At 41.1% G+C, this 23,621-nt stretch overlaps 2 protein-coding genes and 1 long non-coding RNA gene across 9 annotated transcripts in view; 2 read left to right on the top strand and 1 right to left on the bottom strand.

Annotated features, from left to right (window-relative positions):
* LOC147269669 (uncharacterized) overlaps positions 1-23,621 on the bottom strand; it is a 145,796-nt gene that overhangs the window by 79,961 nt on the left and 42,214 nt on the right. For 2 of the 3 annotated variants that reach the window (XR_015110543.1, XR_015110542.1), the window contains exon 3: positions 10,527-10,629. This is a non-coding gene — a long non-coding RNA (uncharacterized LOC147269669). Of the gene's footprint in view, positions 1-9,729; positions 9,861-10,526; positions 10,630-23,621 lie in introns of those variants that run through there. The other variant, XR_015110541.1, reaches the window with a different exon arrangement.
* Positions 214-12,542, top strand: lpcat2 (lysophosphatidylcholine acyltransferase 2). The gene is made up of 14 exons (XM_086188938.1): positions 214-332; positions 628-770; positions 3,232-3,449; positions 3,807-3,919; positions 4,367-4,427; positions 5,115-5,173; positions 6,042-6,076; positions 6,272-6,326; positions 6,760-6,842; positions 7,095-7,220; positions 7,515-7,668; positions 8,085-8,183; positions 9,229-9,370; positions 10,468-12,542. The coding sequence occupies exons 1-14, from the start codon at positions 225-227 to the stop codon at positions 10,647-10,649; spliced, it is 1,578 nt and encodes a 525-aa protein (XP_086045064.1). The 5' UTR covers positions 214-224; the 3' UTR covers positions 10,650-12,542.
* The window catches only part of slc6a2 (solute carrier family 6 member 2), a 28,590-nt gene continuing 22,512 nt past the window's right edge, over positions 17,544-23,621 (top strand). Inside the window, exons 1-2 of one of the 5 annotated variants that reach the window (XM_086188879.1) lie at positions 17,544-17,651; positions 18,071-18,545. In XM_086188879.1, the coding sequence (XP_086045005.1) occupies positions 18,251-18,545 (295 nt within the window). In that variant the 5' untranslated portion in view covers positions 17,544-17,651; positions 18,071-18,250. The other 4 variants (XM_086188889.1, XM_086188925.1, XM_086188916.1 and 1 more) reach the window with 4 other exon arrangements.

Raw genomic sequence — 23,621 nt, 5'->3', positions numbered from 1 at the left:
TAGACGCTCACATTCACTCGGAACAGAAACGATCCTGCACCCACGTTGGGGGCGGAGCTTAGCGTGCCGTTCCGCCGTGGCTGCCTGAGCGCTCACTTTCACACGTTTACTGGTCAGGAATAGAGAGGAATGAAAAAGCTCGGCCTCCATTGAGGAAGTGAGATGATAACATAGCGACGCTTTGACAGCATCATTCCTGTGTTTGGTGACTCCCTGTGCCTGCCATGCCGCAGCGGGTGTTCTCCCTGCCGAGGCAACAATCTCTGCTCCTGCCCGCCGTCATCAACCCGTTTGTCCAAGACACCAAACTGACCAAAGCTGCTGTAGTCAAAGTGAGTATGGCGTCTCCGCTCAGTGGATCTGCATATTAGATTTTTCAGGAATAGTCTCCGCTTCAGTCATCGGGTGGGTGAGACTGTGCACACGGGCAGGCGGCTGTAGCCATGCGGGGCCTGTAATCTTCTGCAGCCACAATCGGCTTGTAAAGCGTCTTTCTATGCAGTACAAACAATAAAAGCCTTTGTGTGTTTTCCAGAAAGCTCCACTGATCTGGATTTACAGCTGGTGCATGTTCTGTGGAATGTTGTTGCTTTTTGAGGCCCATTTATAAATTGTGTGTGTTTGCAGTGTGTCCTCCTGGGAATCCTCCTGGTCCCCCTTCGCACCATCCTCATATCCCTGGTTCTTATGGTGACATGGCCAGTATCTGTCATAATAACCTTCAAGCACCCTCTGAAAGGAGCTGTCGAACCAATGACAGGCTGGAGACGGTAACCATCTCTGCACCCTAGAGCCACCCACACCCCTTCACACACTGGCATGATAGATTATAGCTTTTTAAAATGTGCAAACTCACTTATTAATGCCTAACTTGTTTGTTTTTTTTTGCGTAGGCTTTCTGCCAGATTGTCTGGAAGCCTTAGTAATAAGTGGTCAAAGTTGTGAAATGTTTTCTGAAACCCGCCCGACAGTTTTTGTCACCCTAGAAAAGTCAGTCATTATCAGCTCATCCTCATGCTGATGGAAGGTCAGGTGAAGTTATTTAGTCCACAAAACCCAGGAAAAACCATTGTAGCATTAATCCAAAGTCATTTTTGGGTGAAAAATTCCTTTACTGTTCAGTAATCAGTCTACGAGTCCACTCATCCTTCCAAGTATGTAAGTCCTTTCTTCTGACCCTCTGATTACAACAACATTCAGGTTCACCATGTGAACGATTGCCACGATCTCAAGATCTCGCTACATCTGGATCCCCTCATATCTGAAACCACTATTAAAAAATCAGAATGATATCCAACCAATCAGACAAGGCGCTGGGCGCTAGAGGAGTCTATGAATGGAAAATACTTCTTTTCTGCTCTTCAGAATGGCATGCAATTGTGTCATGTGTGTTCTTATGCTGATTGGCTGATGGAGCCTTGGCATCAAGCCAAGGACTGTGCCCCCTCGTAGTGGTTTTAGATAAGGAGGGGTTCCAGGTGTTTCTGCAGTTCTGGTGTGGGTTGGATAGATCATGGTTTCGGTTCACATAAGAATGGTTTTGACAGAAAGGGAAAGTCAACACCCACCACTGGAGACACAAATCCAACAATTGGTTCCTCCTGCTGCTGCGTGGTAAACGCTCCCGTTAAAACACAATCCACTGTCACGGCAACCACATATCCCATCAACACTCAACAGTATTAACTGCCACAGCAGCTTTCTCCACTTGCTAGCCTCCAACAGGAGTCCTTTTCTGCTACGTTTTCATCCATCCTCTGCTTCCTCCACCTCCTTAGACAGATTATTCCTGCCTAGTGTGTAGTTCGGCCACTAGGTGGCTCTTATCCATGATCGTGGCTTGTCTTCACTAGTATTTACGATCTTTCTTGCTCGTTTTTTCTGGAGGAGACAGGCTGTTAGCTCCACCTGATTTTGTGTTGACCCGCAGCAACCCTGATTTGAGGGGCAGAAACAAATTTTTGCACCGTTTTGTTTTTTCTACGTGAATCTTTGACCATTTTGTGTTTGCAAAAACACAACTTGTTCAACGCACAAATATGTTGGCATGTGAATTCACGTCTTGATGGGGGGAAAAAAAAGAAATAAGAAGTAGTAGCATGATCTTGGGTCCACAAACAGGAAGGAAACACACAACAGTCAAGGCCCCATTTTCTCAAAATAATAGTTCCTGATATGACCAAGGATGTGCAGCTGCCCGCTCTTCTGCGGAATCATGTTCCTCTTGAGCACCAAATGCATTTGTACAGTTCTCAGACAGAAGACAGTCAGTTGTATTTAAGTAAGAGTTAGATAAGAGAGTAAGAGCTGTAGACGGTTCACAACAGGAACATAAAACAGGAAGTTTCCTCTGACTTTCAATCAGTGTCAGTTTGATAATGACCCAACATGGTGAGGGAGACAGGAGGAAGCTGATCTTTTCATATTCACTTTTTGTTTGGGCAACTCCTTTAAGATCCATTAAGAAGTAGGTGTGACCCTGTTGATAATTACCGTATCATCCTGACCTGTAGATCAGTTGTCTACAAACACGCTCAGGTCCTTGATATTATACACACCATCATATGTTGCGATGCAGTTTGGGAAAGAAAAAAAAAAGTTAAATATTGTTTTTAATGCACACAGCCCTACCAGTGACAGCGTGATAGCTGTACACTCCCGCCTAGGTGCACCTCAGAGAAGATGATGCATTTAAGGAGTAACAGGCGGCGCCGTTATTTTTCCTCAGAACTTTAAACCAGAAATCCTGAACCAAAGTGAACAGGTGGTTGAATAGAATACATGAGGCTCAGACTGCACTCCTGAAACAGAACTCTATGTTGCTCTTTGCCTCTTGTATAGATAATATCTTCGTCATAATAACAAGAGATGTGGACAGTAGATGAACATGTTTTGACTTTTTTTACGTGACGCGTTTGACCCTTAAAGCTGCCTTCAGCTTCCTACCCAAGAATTTGGACATTTTATTCTTTTGTTGGCATTCGTACGCAGGTCAGCAGCTCTCAAAGTCCCGGCTCTCCTCTCACAGTGAGCCTTTCCTGCTCTTGTGGAGGAAGTGAGTGGTGACAGTAAACTTGAAAGCAATCTTAAGCGTACAAACTTGTGCAATACACTTAAAACAAAAAGACCGACGTTTCCATGTCATCCTATGTCATAGCTGTTTGAATTTTAAATGAACTTCACGATATCGTTTCATGAATCTGATCACTTAAATTTTCTGGTCTTTTTCAGATTCATGTGTCAGAACGTGATGGCTGTCCTGGGGAGGGCTTACTACTTCTGTATGGGCTTCAGAGTGGTGGTCAAGGGCAAACAAGTCAGCAGCAGCGAGGCCCCAATCCTAGCTGTGGCCCCCCACTCCACTTTTTTTGACGGCATTGTGTGCATCGTAGCAGGCCTGCCCTCCACTGTGTCCCGCGTGGAGAACCTGGCCACACCCATCTTTGGCAGTGAGTGACAGTGAAGTGTGTGTGTGTGTGTGTCATAAGGGTTCATCTCTTAAATCTCTTTATCCTCTGACAGCACCATTACACACCCTCCTTGCCTCCAAGTGTTTGGAATGACAAAGCACTTGCTAAGATATGCAGTCCTTATCTTATGCTGTCTGAATGAAGTTCAACACTTCTCACATCCTGTTAACACGTGTCAGCCTGAGTTGTTCCATCCATGCTGTTGATATTAGCGGCACCACAGAACTTTAAATGGTTCTTAATAATACCATCAATCAAATAGCCCTGTCCTGTCCTTCATAATGCAAACAAAGCCTTTTTGGTGTGTGCACTAGTTCATGTTCTTCCTCTCTGCAGGGTTCGTTCGCTGCCTTCAGCCAGTGCTGGTGTCCAGAAAGGACCCAGACTCCAGGAAGAATACAATCCAAGAAATTGAAAGCAGAGCAAAGTCAGGAGGCCGCTGGCCACAGGTCTGTCCTGTTGCAAACACACCCTCCCCCTGCACAAATGACTTTAAGCTGATCTGCAGTGCGGTAACACAGGATGTTGTTTGGTTTCCTCACATCCTTTGAGAGTTTTAGAGGCTTGTCCTCGTTTCACCAGGGTTCATACAGTCATGAAGAATCTTGAAATATCATGTACTTTAAAAATGCAATCTCCAGGCCTGGAAAAGTTGTAGAACAATAAAGATAGAAAATTTAGGAAAAGTCCTGGACATTTTGCCTCAATGTGGAAAAGTCAAAGAAATTTACTGTACTAATTTAAAAATGTCTATAAACCCTGAATTATAGTTATTATTGTCAGAATTTGCCAAAGTGAAAAATTCAAGTATTATTATTTCAAAAATGTACCTGCATGAGTAAGAATTAAATAATATAGTGCATGATTTGAACAGGCTTTCCTGATTTGTTCTTCAGGTTTTGATATTTCCTGAGGGAACGTGTACAAATCGCTCATGTCTCATCACGTTCAAACAAGGTAAGATACTGGATGAAAAATACTTATATCTAATGTAAAGGTTATTTACTCTTTTTTAAATTTTTTTTTGCAGCTGACAGATTTGTAACAAAGATGTTGTGATTATTTTGACTGATATCGCAATTGCGATACGAGTCATAATTCACATTTTAATTGAAATGTAGATGTGATTCTTGTGCGATGTTTTCGTAACTCTGTAGAATGTCATGTTTTGGCAGGACTTCTCTGCAGCATGACACAAGTGGCCTTTATTTAATTTTGCCTCTTCCTGCGATCTGAAAACTGTAGAATCAGTTTTTTCTATGATAGGAACTATAATAAAATGAGGAAAGAAGGCCAAACAATGAGCAAGTAACTTATGTTAATGGTGATGAATAGAAGTACTTTCAGCAGATGTGGACGTTTGTAGCTGTGGAGCTAATACGGTACATCCTGGACCTGCTAACAGCACAGAGAATGCCCAATTTAAATCATACAGAAGGGCCAAACAACCTACATGTTGTTCACACATGGACTGTGTTTTATGAATTGACTTGTCCACTAAGTACCACAAAAGGAGGCGAAATAGGTATCTTCTTTTAGTTTGGTTTTACATCATAAAATGTTAAAACTACTCCGCTCTCAGCCACTGGTACTGAGGAGTTTCAGTCTCTGTGACTCTTGTTTCATCATCTGTTTCTCTCTCAGGTGCCTTCATCCCAGGGGTGCCTGTGCAGCCTGTGCTTTTGAGATATCCCAACAAACTAGTGAGTGGTTGTTGTGTTTGCGCGCATTGATTTATTTCAGCTCATATCTCAAGAGAAAAAAACGGTAAAAATGGCCACATTCATATTGCACTTTTCTATCTTAATTTTAGACAGAGTGCTCGAGAGTATTGGCTCTCATTCCCACTCAAATGGAAGAGCTGGCAGGCGTGGTGCTTGCATGTCCGTCAGAAGCAACAGTTCTGTTTATTGTGTTGCTCAAGGGCACATGGAACACAGGAGGAGCCAGGAATGAGAACCACTAGCCAAAAATTTAGTGGACAAGCTGCTCCTCCTCACCTATAATTAATATGTAAAAAAGTGCAGTATAAATACAGCACAGATGAACACTATTTGTTTTATTCCACACAAGCAAAATACACGAACTGTGTTGGTGAGATTAATCCAAGTAGCTTTGATTTTTGTCCGACTGTTCGCAGGACCACATAAAAAACACTTTTTCTCGAAACTTGGTGGGAGGATTTGAATAAAGAGGAAAATGCAGGATTTTATTTATTTTAATCAGTTTTTGAAATTATTTTGTAGGCTAGCAGGGTATCTCAGAAAGAAGTATACAGGTTTTTATTAAATTTAGTGGAAAGCTAGATAATATTAAAAGAAAGAAGTGGTTTGGAGGCGGATGGAATCAAATTGTACATCCTGGAGCTTAAGGATGGTTCTAGTCTTCGAGGCAGGATGTAGTTAGAGGCGGTATCTGCTCTCTGGGTGCTTTCTATTTTATTTATTTCTTTGTCTGGCTGAACTGTCAACAGGCTCATCAGCTACATGTAAACGCAGAGAATTAAAAAATGCATCAAGAATTCACGTGTCTCTCTCTGTCCTGAAGTATTTCCTTCCCGTCTCTCTGCAGGACACCGTCACGTGGACATGGCAAGGTTTCGGCTCGTAAGTACCAGAGTTCTTTTCTCTTCTACAGGCCGCCGGCTTGTTTTGTGAAGGGGATGTCTGCTGTTGTTTCTTCTTAAACAGTGACCAGTATGATGAGACTTGACACGGTTAATTTCTTGAACTGAAACAATTTGTGATACTGTTGAATCAAATAAAGAATGTAACTGACTGTGGTGGTTGGATTATGTGCAGGAGGACACTGCTGCTTCTAACTCTGTGTCAGCTTTACACCACTGTAGAGATTGAGGTAACAGACCCTCTGCCTTCTTTATGTGTGTGTCCTCTTACGTTGGCCAAAAAAAAAAAGTCCCCACTGTTTCCTGTAGATATACTACTTTCGTACACATCGTTTATACAAATATTAGGAAGATATTTTAATTTATATTGTCTGAGTCTAAATCAGTATTTCAGCCATCATACACGTAGAAAGCAGCCAATGATTTCATAGCTTTTTAAGATTTGTGCAGCTAAATCACTTAACTGTCTAAAATTTAATGAATTCAAACAAACAGAAGTTGTAGTCTTGACTTGAAGTACAGCTTTAAGGTTTTATGATGTGGTCAGAGATCTGAGATGTGGTTACAGCACGAGGGAATTTTCTACTCCGTGCGCAGGTTTAGGTGTTTACTTTCTGCTTGACCTCACTTGTGACCTTTTTGTGTGTTTGTGCTGTTCTTCAGTTCCTGGCACCACATATCCCCACAGAGGAGGAGAAGAAAAGCCCTGCTCTGCTCGCAAGCAGAGTGAGAGACATTATGGCTCAGTGAGTGTGCTCGGTTCTGTAATAAAATAAAAATATGCTCTTATGTCATGATGAATGTAATATTGAACAAATGGGGAATATTGGTAAATTGCAGAGGAACTAAATCAAAGGTTTAGAAATGTGAATAAGTTGTGGTTATGTTTGAAATGTTGAGAATTCTTGGCTGATATCAGAACCACAGGGGCATGCAGGGAAGTGGCCATCTCCTTCCTCTGCTCTGTCAAATGGTATTCTGGAACTGTCTGCTTGCAGCGCTTTGGGTGTTCCAGTGACGGACCACACCTATGAAGACTGCCGACTCATGATCTCAGCTGGGGAGCTAACGCTGCCCATGGAGGCTGGCCTGGTTGAGTTCACCAAGATTAGTCGCAAACTCAAGTAAGAGCTTCACTTTAAGGCTGGAATCACACTTTTGATTGCAACTTTACAGTTGTTGTTTTCTTCTGCTTAGCTGCTTCTGCAGTAGCGTTATTCTTTTTAGCATTAAAACACTATAAATGTATGAACTGATGGTGTAAACTCAAGGGGGTGGCCCGTGTAACTCCAGACCTGTTCTCTGTTATATGTGTATCCTCTTGACTTCTACCCGACCCGGCGTTTATCCACCTAACCTCACGCTGACACACACACACACCACAACTTCCTCCTTGTGCTCGGCTCACTCTCCGTCAGTCTGAAGTGGGATAATGTGAGGAAGGAGCTGGAGGGCTTCGCAGCCATGGCCAGCTCCTGCAAGGGGGGACGCATCACCATTGAGGAGTTTGCCAGATTCCTGAAGCTACCTGTGAACCCAGCCCTGGAGGAGCTCTTTGCACTCTTTGACAGGGTGAGAGACTTCTATCAAACTTGTATCAACAAACAGTAATAATTAACTTTTAGTAAACTTAAAGGGGACTTACTTGTGACTCTATATCTTTATTTTGGGAGTCCACTGAAGTAGTATTGCATGATTCCTGGTGAATAAAACCGCCGTTTATCAAATTCTGGCCCTTTACGCAGCCCCTTGATTCATCCTCTGTGTGAAACTGGTCGGGTAGGTTTTTGTTAGCCTCTTAGCATTCAGTTCAATGAATAAGAATAGCTCCTGAGAAAAATATATGCCCCATTTTCGAGTAATACATTCATAGAAACCACATTTTACATTCTAAGCTCTTGGTACTCAAAAAGTCTGTATTTGGGGACCCTAATAATCTGTGTGTTTACTGACTGAAGTATTTTCTGGTATTTATTTACCCTGTGCAGAACGGCGATGGCACTGTAGATTTCAGAGAGTACGTTATCGGAGTCACCATCCTGTGTCGACCAGCGAACACTGAAGATGTTCTGCGGATGGCTTTCCAGGTAGGACAGAAACATTTCAACATGGCTGATGTTGTATCAGAATCTGCAGCTCTCTACTTGCATAAATCAGATAAGCAGTCTTCTTCTACCGCAGCAGACTGTTTTTTTTTTTTAATCATTCTTTCTGAAAACTTGAGATGTTGGGGTGACACAGTATGTGTGTATATCTACAGCATACATGCCAGCTGTAAAGAAAAGGATCGATAATGTTTAAGCAAGATAGCATCGGAGCCGATTCACCCAGCTCTGCCTGTAGGGAGGAGCAGGGGCAGCCTTCACAGAGGCTTGGATTATGTCAATTAAATAATATGTGTCTTTTGTGAACAGCATGGAAGTCTTGGAGCCATTTTTCTGGCCAGAAGATCAAATGTAGTTTTGACAAACGGTTCTGGAGAGCACATCATTACTCAGCTATCCTATGTGTGCTTGAACATTGAAAACGGTGCGTTACAAACATGCAGGCATGCTGTCCTGCGATAAATCCACTTGAAAATGTGCACAAATGAATCAGCCTCATATCTTCTCGCCCCTCTACACACCCAAGCTCAACAATAAGTGGTCGATGCAAAGCCCCTAAAGAATACTGGTGCGTATGCACGAGCCTTGGAGACATTATGCACGAGTATCACTGCTGTATTTATGTTTGCAGTAATCAGACTGATCTCCTCACACTTCGACAAAATGATCATGTGGAAACCTGATAGGTGAACTCAGTTATTTTTCTAGTGATTGTCTGATTTTTTTTTTTTTTTAAGGGGAAAATGCCTTTTTATGATCAGGACTGATAGTATTCAACAGTTCTTAAAAGTTATTTGTAATAATCTTGGATTTCTATATTTGATGATGACGATTATCGGCCCTCTCCTCTGTGGTCCGGCGGAGGTGAATTATTGTGAGAGGCACTGAAACATCAATTGGAATTATTTCTTGTTAACTGGCTGACGTTATTACAAATTAAAAGGTGCATGTGGAAGATTCATGGACTTTATTTTCCCTGACAATGTATAAATGACATATTTTCTCCCTTGTGGTCCCTCCCATGCAGCTATTTGACACAGATGAGGATGAGAAAATCACCCGAGAGGAGTTTACCGCTCTACTGCGCTCAGCTCTGGGTGTGTCAGACCTCAACATGGCCAAGCTCTTCAAAGAAATTGATGCCGACGGCTCTGGTTTCATCACATTCAGTGAGTGAAAGGCCCTGACTGGGGCGTTAACCTCTAAACATAAAGGAATTTTATATGGTCTCTGAACAGAAAGAATCAGATTTTGTGCATTTGATGATGTAAGAACCCACTCGTCACAGAGGGGTTAGGAAGTCTATCAAACATGATGGCTGCCATTGTTTAGGAATTATTAAATAGGCTTCTTGTTGCTTCACATCTGTGGTTATAATATTTATATTCAGACTTCTGCAGGATAAAAATAATCCAGAAGTTTTTGTCTTTACACTGCGAAACACGAACCACAAGCAGCCAAAACAGACTTTTCATGATGCAGACATTTCAAACTATACTACCAACACAAAGGCAACGGGTTTGAGTCCATATTCAACAATGTTCGCCCTCATTAACTTTTTATTGGTCTCATCAGGTTACTTATTGCCTCATGCTCCAGCCTGGCACCGCATGCAGCAGAAAACAGAGGAGTTGCAGTTTGGGACGGTCTCAATAGTGCCTGCAGATGTTCAAGGGCGTAAAATTTTTTGTCAATAGATTTTTTTTTTTCCTTGAACACATCAGACCAACCAACCAAAACATTCATCTGGGCTTCCTTCCATTATATACACAACTTGGTTTTTAGAGATCCCCTCCAGACATGTTTCAAGACAGAGAAATAATACATCAAACACATTATTATTCAAAGCCGTGGGATTTTATCTAATGAAATCAAAAGCAACTGCTTTTACTTTTGCTGAAATATTCAAAATGACATCTTGTCCTCCTCTGTCCTTGAAAAATTCTAAATCTGGGAATAGGCAAATATTTTTTTACAAAGAGAACTGGACCATTTCTAACAACTCGTTCCAATATTAGTCACTGGTATGAATTCATATCCATATACACACAGCTCACCCTCACCTCCGTGTCAAAGCATTTCAGGGGTTTATATCACAAGAAGAATTGTTTTTCTGTGGGTACAACATGCTTTCATGACTTAATTCATAATCCATTCAACATTTGACGTAAGTGTTATGGGATTACGACTCAAAACTTTATACAGCCCTCACATTAAAGTAAACTGCACTTCATCCTCGTGATTGTTGTGTTGTGTGATTCCTTAGGCGAATTCCAATCCTTTGCCACAAGCCACCCAGAGTACGCCAAACTCTTCACCACCTACCTGGAGCTTCAGAGATACCAAGCCATCCAGGAGGCGAGGCCTGGAGATCTGGAGTTGGCCGGTCAGCCCGGTTCAGAGGAACAACAAGAAGACAGCAACACCTCTGACAAGAAAGAGGACTGAGGTTAATGGTGAACTCTGCTCTGCTCCATGAAACACAATCTCCAACATACTGAGACTGAAAATGCAAAGAGTGCCGTTCGGTCTCAGAAGACTTCAAACAAATTCAAGTTCAAATCAATTTTACTTCAGCAGAGCCATATCATAGGTCATGCGTTTGCCTTTATAGACGGGTTTTAGAGTGCTTCTATTTTCAATTTTAGTGCCTTATAGGATTTTAACACTGCAAACAAAAGTTATTGCAGACATTTTCATCTGTGTTTTTCATATTTCATCAGACAACAAATGAAAATTAATAATAAGCTCATGAAGGCACTCGGTCAGTGTTTTAATTAACTTCTGCAAGTTTCTGATGTCATTAACTGTTCGATTGTTTTTTTTTTCTCCCCATCATAATTAAAATTCTCCCCATGTTTCTGAATTGGATAAATTATTCTCTGTAGCCCCATTTTACCTTTTCGTGGACTTAAATTAACATATCTCTGCTTTTGTAGTTTGCCAAACCAACACCTTTTTAAAGTATAAGCAAAGAGTGTTTGTACTGCTGTGTTGCAATATAATTAGTGTACAGTAAGCCTTATTAAGATCTAGCCAGTCTGAAACCTGCAGATGCTCCGTATTAAAACTGTCTTGGAAGAGCATACATGCTGCGCATTACACTTTTTTCCAGCACTCAGGGACACAGACCTTGTAAGACGGCTATATAATTAGCCAGAGGTTTGCTTTGCATGTGTATCTATTTGCATTTCTACTGAAGATTTTGTTGCTGAGACAGCAGAGCGTCTTCACAGTTTACTGAAGCAAACCAACCCCTGAAAATAGGGCAATTTGTGAGCAAAAAGGCAACAGTGGTTCTTCACAACAGCATATTCCAGAGGGGTATGCTTTCAGATTAACTAGCGGCACTGATGCTTATTTAGCCGGGTGGATTACAATTATGTGGGTTTTTTGTGTTAACACTGCAAAGTTTGCTTTTTTAAAATAAAACAGAAATACAATTTTGCCTGACTTGTTTTCATGTTCTCACTTTTTTAATAGGCTTTGTTTGAAATGAGGAATGAATTAATAAATGAGCTCCAACAACTTTATGTCTCCAAGCCGCCACCAGGTGCCAGTAGTCCCCCGTAACACTTCGATTGTGTGCCCGTGAATACCAGATAAACTTTTGGGGTGTTTGGACCAGTTGGCCTCTCTAACTGAGGTTAGACAGTATGGACACATTTGCAGTCTGGCTTTGATTATTAACTCTAGCACAGGAGAGGGGTGTACTGTGGTGTTCAGCATGGCGCTAGACGACCATAGACTTGCGCTCTGTGTGCAGACAGCTCTAATTTTCTTACATTAAAAATGACTGCCATCATGAAACGCTTTGAACTGGAGCATTTATCATGCAAAGTAAATATTTTAGGTCCTGCAAATGTTACATTTAACCATGATTGAACACAGGCAATAACACATACATAATGTAAAGTATGATGTCATTGATTTATGCTATCACCACTATAGCAGAAGAAAGGACAGTCAATCATTGATTGGAAACTCAAACACTTAAGGGAATAGATTTGTGTTCAAAGCAATATGTTAAAGAAAACATTTGTATTTATGACTTATGTGCATAACTGCTTAATTTGTCACCACAGGATTGTTTTTCCAGTCCTTAATTTGGCCTTTCTGTGACCTAAACTGCTTTGTTCTGTCAGATGGAAATAATGAACAGATTGTGCACTGAAAAGCAATAAGAATGGGCATGTAATGACTATGAGAACGACGTACTGTAAATATTTACATTTTCACAGAAATGTTAATTATTCTCTTGGATGTTTTTTGTGTGAGATCCTCCCTCTGTTCTGTTACTATAATGTTTCAAAGAAGAGTATTTGTGTAAATCTCGTGTAAATCAGTACATGCACATTCAATAAACTTTTTGTCATTTATCCTTTTTGTAACAACTTAGTTTTGTATCAGTGCACTGGTCAAAACATTTCAGATTAGGAATCCATTTTTGGCACAAATGCTTATTCCTGCTCAACCCCAGCAGGAGAGTTGTTAAGGAGGTCATGATGCTAAAATTAACCCGATTTGCTTAATGCTGTTGCAAATACAGTATGTCTAATGTGCTCGCACGCGCGCGCGCACACACACACACACACACACACACACAAAAGAGGCATGGTCTTGCTCTAAAGGAGGCTGAGATGAGATGAATAATGGAGAGTGTGCCGCTTCATTAAAAGCTCCACTGTTAGACAAACTGTGATTACCAGCTGTGATTTCCAATTTCAATTTGTTTTAACCTTTTCAAACGTAAAGAGGCTCATTTAATTTTAATCAAAATCGATGAGATGGCATGGAATCAATTAAGTCACATCGTTGCCCTAATTACAACCGTGTGAATTCTCTCCTAACCAGAGCTCCTGCGCTCGTCCTTGGCCCCGCACTGGCCGTGCTCCCTCTGCATGGTTGTTGTATATTGCTGTATCCATTTCAGCTCTGCCTGGGGGGTGATCCTGTCGCAGTAGATTGTGGGAGATATGCATTGGTAATCTGATTTGGTCTCCTCAGGACCTGATAGAGTGAGCAGCTTCTGTTTGTGAAGCCAAGCTGGACACAGGCTTCATACAGACTCACTGTGCCAGGCTGGACAGAAAGGTCAGAACAGACAGGCCTCGCCGTTAAATTGATGTGACACTACGGTGTGCCTCCGTTTCACCAGGTAGCCCAGCTTTCTCAGGCAAAAGGTGGACGAGTCTGGTTTCATGTTTTGATTGATTTGACTTCAAAAGATCAAGTATGATCTCACTGACCTCTTCAATATGTTGTAACACAACGTCATGACCATAAATGTTTCTTCAAAGTATATTCGGGATGTTGCTCAAGAGGATGAAATCAACATTATTTTTGCTTTATGTAGAATCGGCCAGGTGTGTGTACTCCTGTGGTACTTCTTTTGCCTGACAAGAAAGAAACAAACAAACAAATAAACAAACAAACAAAATCAACAACATGGATATAGCTATAAACTTGGATGTCCAGTAGCATGCTGTGTGTTAGCTGATGGCTAGAACTTTCAGTAAAGCTAAAATACAGTGAGCAAATCAAGTGCTATATTTATTACCCGATTACGCGGAAAAGTTTGAAGTTTGAAACTTAATGCAAAAATCTGCTTTTCTATTACTTCTCTCAAGATGTCTCAAACTTGTGGAGAAGTCGCATATTTGTTGCTGGAGGCTAAGGGAGACCAAAGAACACCAACATGGGAAATCTGTTTATAAATTCTCTAATGCATCGTCCAGTGAAATCCAAGTAATCTTTATCTGCTCGTCTGCTCAATGCTTCACAAACACTTCCATTTACCTTTTCATAAAGCCTCATTACCAAAACCTGCTAAATACGAGTTAACATATGGCTTTTTGTCTGCGAAAGGAAAAGGTTTTAATCTGCGTTCAGTCCCGGGTCAAATGACCCTGCAGCAGACATGAGTAATTATCACCTTTGGCTTCAGTTGGCGTTGATGAGAACACAAAACACGCCCACATGTGCCCGCTAAGGAAAAGCTGGTTAGTGCTTCTGGTAATTTCTGTGACTTTTTTGTCATCTTGGCTATAAATTTAATAATTCTGCTTTCAAGCAGCACTCTAACACAGAGTCAGCATTGACAAACACCAACACTGCTCTTATACTCTGTTTTTCAATACGATGGCTGCATTTGTGACATCAAATCTGACACTAGAAAAACAACAAACAAGAGGTCAACTCCTGTCTACTTGCAACGGGAAAGAGATCGATCCATGGGCGTTTCAGATTTTGATCAAATCTTGGCAGCATGACACCTTTGCAAAGGTGGACCAACTACCTTGTTCAAATTCAGTCTAGCTGCTTGGTGCAAAGAGTTCACTTAACCCATGGGTGGGTACCTCTATAAACACTGGCATGAATGTTGATTTTTGCAAATATGTGATGTGATTCTCACACGCCCACATCGAGCACCACCTTTGACTCATGAAGGCTTGAGTCTGGCAAGCTGTCTCCTTCAGCTCATCGGGGAGTTCCTCCAAACCTCATTGTTACGTTTCCTTATCGCACCAGATGACACCTTGTTGATTCTCTCTCTCTATTATTCTCTCAGGAAAGTGATTGTTCCTCAGTTCCCGTGCGATGGTTTGTGCAAACAGTGAAGGTCCTGGGGAGGGCAAGTTTTGGAGGACTGTATCAAACATCAGTGGTCTAACGCCGGTATCTGTACCGGTATCTACAGAAAAGGTTTGTTTTCTTACTCAGTGTTTGGGGTGTTTCACGTGTCTCTGTTTGATTCTTTTCCAGATGGCTTTTTGGATGACAGGCAACAACTTTTCCAGTGTAATAGCTGAGGATAGGTCAGCGTGAGGTTGTGGCAAAGATATTAGTCTTTAACTTGTTAGTAAGACGAGCCAAATAGGGTGTGAAAGTGTTTATGGGGTCCCAACAATTTCAATTGCATCCTTGTGTAACCAGAAAAGAAACATGTTAAATCATCCTAACTTATGGATCTCTTTGTCCTTCAATGAGCCAGTGGAGGAAATCTATCCTTTATCACACCACGACAACAATATGTCTTTTACACACGAGCAAATAAAGCATAAATGGGATCTTTTAATGAAAAATGTAAGTTTAATTTTAATTTAATATTTATTCTAATTATGACTCCTACTCTGAGACTTGTCATCCTTTTTTTTCCCTCCACACGCTGACAGTGCAAACAGCAATCATGCCAATCCTCCTGCTGTCAAGCCTCCCTTTTTGTGCCCCCTAATTACTACCCAGCATTCAAACTCCCCCCCCATTGTTCTTCATCTTTTGGAGATTGAAAGGGTGTCTCCTTCTGAAAGCTTAAACTCTCTTTTTTAATACATATAGTCGAAGCAAAACAGGTTATTATTTCAAACATTCTTGCAGATGTTTTCGTGTGCACTGAAGCACACGCTGCCAACCACCTTTTGGTGACGGATCAACTCTTCCAGATGTGTACGTTACTTTGAAAAACCGTCCTCCGTGACTGTACATCTGACTTGAATGCAATTCTCTCTCACTGAGCAACGACCACCACATACAGGGAATACGACTTAACATTACTGAGGTGCTTAAATATTTACAGATACTAGCAAAGTCCAGAGAAAGAGAAGCTTAAAGACACGGCCTTTCATGAGGAATGGAGAGTTTTAAACCAGAGAGCTTTAATGGGGTGCAGAACAAAACAAACCCCACTCAAAACTAAAACCATGACCTGGTTACCATGAGGTAATGGTACTTTAAGTCTATGGAATGGGGGAAAAAAACAAAACACTTTTTTTTTCATTTGTGAGGCAAAGGTCACCCTAACTATCATTTTAAAAGTTCAACTCAGACAGTAAATTTAAAATCTGAAATTCAATCAAGACACTTGGACTTTTAAAAACTCAGAGAAAATCAGCATAGCAGGGTGTTTGTGCACTTACTGTACGTCTAGCTTATGGAGATGCGTAATGTAACCGCGCATGTTTGTGCACATTTATGAGAGGCACAAAGACAGAGGTAGAGACTTAGCTGTGACCCTGACTGATACTGGGGTTAAATGCAGAGGTTCATCCTGTGACTGCTGAGAGGCTGTGTCTGGTTTCATTAGCTTCTCATTCTAAGGTCAACATAGGGAAGCTTGAACCTTAAGATTGAGAGAGAGAGAGAGAGAGAGAGAGACAGAGAGAGGGAGAGACAGAGAGAGAAGGGGGATGGACTCTGCAAGAAGAAGGGATCTAAGTGGGTTGAGGTAACAGGTGAAGGAAAGATGTTGGGTACAATTCCCAATTGGTTTCTGTCAAAGCTGGATTTGTTCCATGCATCTGCAACTACCGGCAACCTGAAGTGACATCTGAGAGTTTACAACAAACCGTAACTGCTACTGTACTTTATCTGTGCCCAAAGATGTACGAGACCACGAAAGTTGAACGCCACACGAGAACATAAATACTCTCCCTAATGATCTAAACACACAACCTTCTGCTGCTCTCCAGAGACAGTGCAGGGCACTGTATTCAGATTTACCCAAAAACACAAACCAAAGAGTTCAAAGAATCAAACTAAGTCAGGAGAAAACAACAGTAATATTATCCTTTCTTGTTACCTGGTCCTTTGCTTCACCATCACTGCAGTTATTCAATCTTCACAAACAAAACGCCCAAAACCAGCCCTATTAGGGTTTCATAAAACAAGCCCTGAAGAGCAAATAGGACATTCATTGACTTTAATGGGATGAACTGATCAACCATATCTAATAGAAATCATTGCTCCTGGCAAAAGCTGATGTAGAATTGAATTACACATGGAACACAATGCTTTTACGGCTTCTTAGAAAACTGTAATTTGATCAGTTTGGTGCTGAGAAGAAACAGATAAAGTCCAAATCAAAACATTAAAAAAAAGTTTTCTTGTATGTCAGATTCAAGTACTAATATATAGCTGTAGCTAAAGTGATTTTATTCTTTTGGTAAGTTGTCAGGTCCAAAAACCAACTACATTGGCAAAGTGATTTTTTTTCCCCCCTCTTTTGGGAGTCTTGAGATGTCAAAAGTCTTAATCAAATTAATAAACAACTCCTTGCCTTATTGTCTTATTAAGATTACATCTATTTTTTCCCTGAACACAATATATAGATGACAGGAACGTTCATCCCCTCAGTAGGAATTAATCTCACAACTCATCTGAATGTTCAGCTGCCAAATTAAGAGATGATGCGCACGTATATGGGAACTTGAGCTCTGACAGAAAGACAACATCAAACTGGAGAAAAACTGGACATCAAACCGGAGAGAAAGTGGTCAATTATAACATATCACGTGGAGGAGAGAGAGGAAACCGATTTAAAAGCTCGCATTTTATATCGTGTCTGCTGGAGAAGGCGAGTCTTATAGTTTCTTCAGAATGGGCAGTCTCCCCTCAGACGCATCTGGACATCAGCAGCATCGGGTCATGGAGAAGTGTACCTAGATTTACGAAGTGCGGACGCCAGCCTTTCAATTGCATGGCTTTCTATCGGTTTACGGACGGTGACATACTCAAACAACAATTTATCTCTATTCGTATCCGTATGAGCAACGCTTTTTTTTAATCTAACAGCTGGATTGATTAGATTGTTAAGGGAACAATACGCTCGGTGCGCGCGGTGACGTATGGCTCTGAAGTAGGTTATCTCTCTCTTGTCACCTGCTACCGTTCTGCATCCCACCGCACGTTATGTTATTATCTTAGTGATGTGATGGTGTAGCCCAGACTACAGATCCGTCTGCTCCATGGGGGAGGGATAATGTTCATTCTTCCCCTAGCAAGCGGTATTTCTCGCGGCGCGTAATAGCACTCCTCCAAACTTTTACGCACAGACACCAAACCTCTCCTTCTGTCTCTTCTCTCTCCTCCAGCTCATGTCCGCGAATGTGTCAGTTGCACTTTCGCTGGAGAACACTCGCTTATCCAGTTTTGGTCAGCGGGATTGCCGTCTTCATTTAGACGCACCGATTCAGAACATCACCTCCACCAGAACCCGCAGGGGGCCGTAAGAGCACCGGTCCAGCGTGGGCTTCGAACGCACCGCAGCCAAGATGAATATCCAGATCCTGCCAGAGCACAAGCTCTCGTCGGTGGCCCCGCTCAAACAGTGCAATGTGGAGAAAAAAGAAGTTGAACTAATACTGGTGAAGGATCAGAATGGCGTTCAGTACACCAGTTCCTCCATCATTCCCACTCCCGGCAACGGCTCAGGTCCCCCCGGGTCCAGCGAGGGCGAACGAGAAACTTGGGGCAAGAAAATAGACTTTCTCCTGTCGGTCATTGGTTTCGCTGTTGACCTGGCCAACGTGTGGAGATTTCCTTACCTCTGCTACAAAAACGGAGGAGGTGAGTAAACCATCTCCTCTGACTGGTTAATGATTAAATAATAGTTAAGAGAAATTATTTCCTTACAATACGCAAGCACACTCGGGCGCGCGCACACACACACACACGGCAAGCACCAAAACACGCGGAGCTGAAGGTACTCAGAGCTCTCACGTTAGAATTATGGCCGCAGTGCTGCTCCCCGTGTACTTCAAAAATGAAGGACTACTGTTTTTTTGTAAGGACCAAAAAACTCTGGACTCCTGCTGCAACTGCCACTGTGTCGCTGTCCCATAATTGTCGTACATGTCATCTCTTTTATTAGCCAGTCAATGTGTTGGAAGGGAGCTCACAGAAGTAGTTTACCAAATGAAGGTGATTCTTCGGAGGGGTGCACAGGGAAGGAGATCCTGTTTAAGGCCTTTCCCACTTAACTCACAGGACTGTCAAGGAGTTCATGCGAAGTTAGTGACTGATTCTGTTTGAGCGTAGAAGCAACAATATGCTGAAAGCAGGGGTTACTCTGCAGGCCTGGCTGACACTACAGGGCCAGAGACGAATGATAAATAAATAAAAATAAAAATCAACAGGTTGGTAAGAACTGAACGACCTATGGACACATGAACTAGGGAAAAGTGTCAGAAAAATGCCTGTATTATTTAATGTATCATGTATTAGACATCATCACGTGTACTACATTAAATAAGCACTACTCTCTGGAATTATTCCAGGCTGCGCTCGAGGTTTTTTTTTCCGTTTTTTTTTTCTTCCTTCCTGCTCAATAGTGATGGGTTTATGGCCTCTCTGTTTTCATGTAAGGACAGCCAGTTCTAGTGGAAACAAAACATGTCTTAACGGACTTCACCAAACATGGGCAAAGGTGCTTGTAAAGCCAAGAGTTTTAACCTCAAATGTTTGTTTCCTGTCAAATGTTTTACATTTACAATTAGCTTATTATTTTGTAGCTTTTTCTCAGTGTAAACGTTGGAATACACCTTCACGATAAGGAAAATGCCACAGGCCGATACAGTTTCACATTGTCAGGTCATTCATGGACGGTTTCACATCTGGAATTTTTTTTTTTAAGAATTCTACTTTTTTTCCCGTTTCAAAATATAGTGTACAGCTATTTTCCACAAGTCTAAATTGAGGATCATTCAATAAATCTGAAGTTTGAGTCAGAGGTTACCACCCTTGACTGTTTTCATAGCTGCGGAACACTGATCTGTAGTGAGGCAGAGAATGCACGCTGTGTGTACGGATTGTTTCAAACACAGTGTTGTTTTACCTTAAACACTCACGACAACAGAGCGTTCACTAGAAAGTGTGCCCCGTCCTCTGTTCAGCTGCATGTCCATTCATGGGGTTAAAATCAACATGTTGTGCTCAGTGCCCCCAAAGGGTCAACTGGCCTGTCAATCATATTGGCCCTCAGCAAAATGTATTCATTACAGCAGATAATGTGTCATTTGTGATGGACAATGCCAAGACCAATTCAATTAGGATCGGTCATTTCCTCGTTGGTAGAAGTGCCACAGCATGAAAATAGCTGCAAGCCTTCCTGCCTCTATGTTATCATGTGCTGTTTTTCCTAGAGTGTAAAGACAACCATTTCCCTCAACACACACACACTTTTTTTTTTATCATTCTTTTCTTTTCTTTACTTTGAACTGCTTTCTTGGCTTAAAAAAAAACTGCTGCTGGCAACTTTTTTTTTTTTTTTATTGTATTTATTCTTCTTTCTTTTTGGAGAACTGCTCATCCAAACACTGAACACAGTCTTTGTGGGGTTATCATAATGTTAACCTTCAACAAAAATCAGCTGGCGACTCCTGAAGTTTAACTGGCGCCAGGAAGAGAGAGGTTTAATGCTCATCCCGTTTCTACATGGCTCTGGCTGCATAAGATATCCACTTCATTAATATTTCAATATTTTATTGAATAATCTAATAATCATCATTTCATTTCTAGATCATGCTGTGTTAGGATATTGATAAAAACTACAAGTGCACTCCTGGAACGCAGCCTCCAAGGCCTAGATTTCTTGAGAGGATAGTGAAAATAGCAAAAGACAAGAGTCCTTAAGTCATAATTTTATAAAAATAAACCCATCTTCATATCAGACATTATCGTTCAGAACATTGGCTCTTCTGTGATTGTTACTGTTTTGGTCGTAAAATGTTTGAAAAAAACATACAACCCTGTGAAATGACTCATTGCACAGTCAGGACTTGATCCATTTGGACCGATTGCACTTGGTTATTTATTCTTATTCACGTTGGCAGAGGGCTAACAGGAGGAGGCCAGCTTGGTGATGTATGGCCCGAAGTCAGTGAGCTTAATGAGCATTGTGAACTTGTTTGGCAAGGCCTTGAATGCAATTAACTATAACATTAATGGAAAGGCTTCGTGAACAGAGTAGACCGGTCCTGTGAATATGAGATGCAAGACTCCAACACATTATTTCAAGTAATAAATAAATAAATTTTATATATATATATACACATACACACACACACACACACATATACTTATATATATATATATATATATATATATATATATATATATATACATATAAAGTTAAAATTGTGGCTTGACAAAGGCGACAAAGAGCTTTGTAATCCCGGCAGAGGAACGTACGTTGAACGGTTCACCTGGCAGGGATGTGAGTCCCTTCGCTAGAGAGTCGTCTGGGCTTAGCGAGACAGCTGGAGGTTGCTGTCACAGCAAGAGGGAAAGAGCAGCAGATACAGAGGTGAGCTAGTGAGCAAGTCAGCTTTTCTGTCATGGGACAGCTAAACGCCCACTATGGAGACTTGGCAGCTGGCTCATGACCACCTGGAGCATTCAGTTGAGGCAACTCAAACAGACCTTTTTGACCAGTTTTGCTGTTCCCTGTAGTTGGGAGCCAGTAGCTACAAGCTAAATACACATAGCTGGCTCTTTCTGCATTGTGGAGAAGTGTTGTTAGTGCAAGACACCTGGTTTTGTGTAACTGAAAGACAAAAAAATACACTTTTTTGAATCAAATATCCTTTCAATGTTAGTTTTGAGATCAGTATACACTGGATGTTATGTTACCCTTTCTATCTTCTGAACGGTTTTCATGTCTTTTTCCAATTCAAGTCACCATAAATAGAAAGACCAGAGCGCATTTATATTGGAGACGTATTCTAAGCTATTTTTATGAGGGACGTATAAATTGCCAATAAAGATATTTCTTCTCCAATCTGACAATTTATTTTTAAGACTATAAGAGTTTCAAAAGCTTTAAAGCACCAGTTGGATTAGCATGAAAGACCAGTCCATCTTCTTTCTGTGTAAAATGTAATTCAAACTTTTTTCTTTTTTTTTTTAAGAACAATCAATCTTTGTTGGAAAGTTGGTGGACTTGAATGATATTATTGTCCAGGCAGTCCTGGAAAAACTGTCTAGTGCTCAAAATGAATGTCCATATATGCCCTGTTTTTAGATTTACTCAAAATATATATTGGGTACTTCAATCCATCCAACAGGTATTTGCACAATCTTGCGAACAGATATATGGCACCTAACACATAATATCCCCGGTGGTGGGAATAATAGAACCCCCCCCCCCCGCCCCCAACACCTGGCCAGAAATAATTGGATGTGGCATTTTACACAAATAAATAAATAAAAAATACAGATACTTCTCCCAACTGTACACTGTGATTTGTATTAAACGGCGACAAATATATCATCTGAAGTGTCCATCAGTTATAGGATTTTTGGAACAAAAAAAACCCAAAATGTCTTTCTGAAACACGTGGAACAGAGCTGTCATGGGTTGGGGTAGCTCGGGGTAAAGAAGTAATTTCTGAATCGTAGTTTTTAATGTATTAGTCAAAGGTTTATGGCTATAAAGGTATATTTTGCCTTTCAAGTACCCACAAATAGCTGTCCTGAGCTCACAAAGGATTTTTCTTCTCTCTCTTTGTGGCTACACAATGTAGAAAGGGCTAACAATGTCTATTTAGCTTGAAGCTAATTGCGGATGACACTAATAACAACAAAGCAGCCGCAAAATAGCCCCCAAAAAATCTGTTCACAAAACGGTCAAGCTCACTGTATAATCCACATCTTCTTTATCCAGTCATATGATCCACAAATACTTAAAAAAAACTACTGATTCGCCCAGTTGGTGCATGAAGTTAAACCAACTCGCCCGCGCTCCTTCCTAAAAACTGGAAGGGTTGTCACTTTAAACTTACTGACCCGTATTAATGTAGACTTGCTTTTTATTTTCTATTTTCTGTCCATCAGTGCTCTGGTATACCTTAATGTTGTTTTATTGGCATAGTAGATGCAGAGTACACTTGTAGATGTAATTTAGAGTAATTTTTTACCTCCTTGAAAAGTACTTGAATTAAAAGATAGTTGACATGAGTTTATTCTATCGTTGACATCCTGACTAGTAAACACTGGTGCAGATAAATTTACAGATCCTGCTCAGTCACAACTTTCTCCTTCAACATGCCACAGGTTTGCTAATCTCACAGCTTTTATATGCAATTAAGATATTCTTGTTAGCTTCACATCCAGCATGACCTGCCTCACCTCTTTCATTTACTTCATATTCCTGGTTTGCTTATATTCATCGTAATACTTGTCATGATAGCAGAAGAAGCGTATATTAGAAAGGTGACGCTGCGCCGTGGAAGCTAAACCGTTAGCTGTGGTAGTTAGCTACCTCACAATAGCTGGTAGAGCAGCCAGGAAGCCAAGGCTGCTAAGTGACTGTCCAGTGGAAGTCCACCTCAAAGCAAAAACCCATATTGGATTAGTAAACAGTCCACCTGATCATATACAAGATGGAAAGACAAACTTGGTAAAGTGAGGGGTATCACAGGGGTTGACATAAAAAAAAGTAGTAAGGTAAAGTTTAGTTTCATATTGGTCCATTTCACATAGAATTATCCTGGAATTATAAACAGAAAGGTTAAAAGTTATTTTCAAAGTAGATTAGATTATAACTACCATTAAGAACTTCAACCGGTTAAACTGTTTTACCATACAGAAAAGATTTTTGGAATATTTAAAATGGGACAAATGCATGCACTATTGTGTCTTTAT

Source organism: Aulostomus chinensis, chromosome 2, assembly GCF_037954235.1.
Source record: "Aulostomus chinensis isolate RoL2024-O1b breed Wild chromosome 2, RoL_Achi_v1.0, whole genome shotgun sequence".
Taxonomy (NCBI): domain Eukaryota; kingdom Metazoa; phylum Chordata; class Actinopteri; order Syngnathiformes; family Aulostomidae; genus Aulostomus; species Aulostomus chinensis.
Note: the sequence above shows the minus strand (reverse complement) of the source record. Positions and strands in the feature narration are given on the sequence as shown.

Coding starts and splice junctions, on each gene's coding strand:
- lpcat2 (XM_086188938.1), top strand. CDS start 225: ATGCCGCAGCGGGTGTTCTCCCTGCCGAGGCAACAATCTCTGCTCCTG. Junction 6,077..6,271: donor ACATGGCAAGGTTTCGGCTC/GTAAGTACCAGA, acceptor GATTATGTGCAG/GAGGACACTGCTGCTTCTAA. Junction 6,843..7,094: donor GTGAGAGACATTATGGCTCA/GTGAGTGTGCTC, acceptor GTCTGCTTGCAG/CGCTTTGGGTGTTCCAGTGA.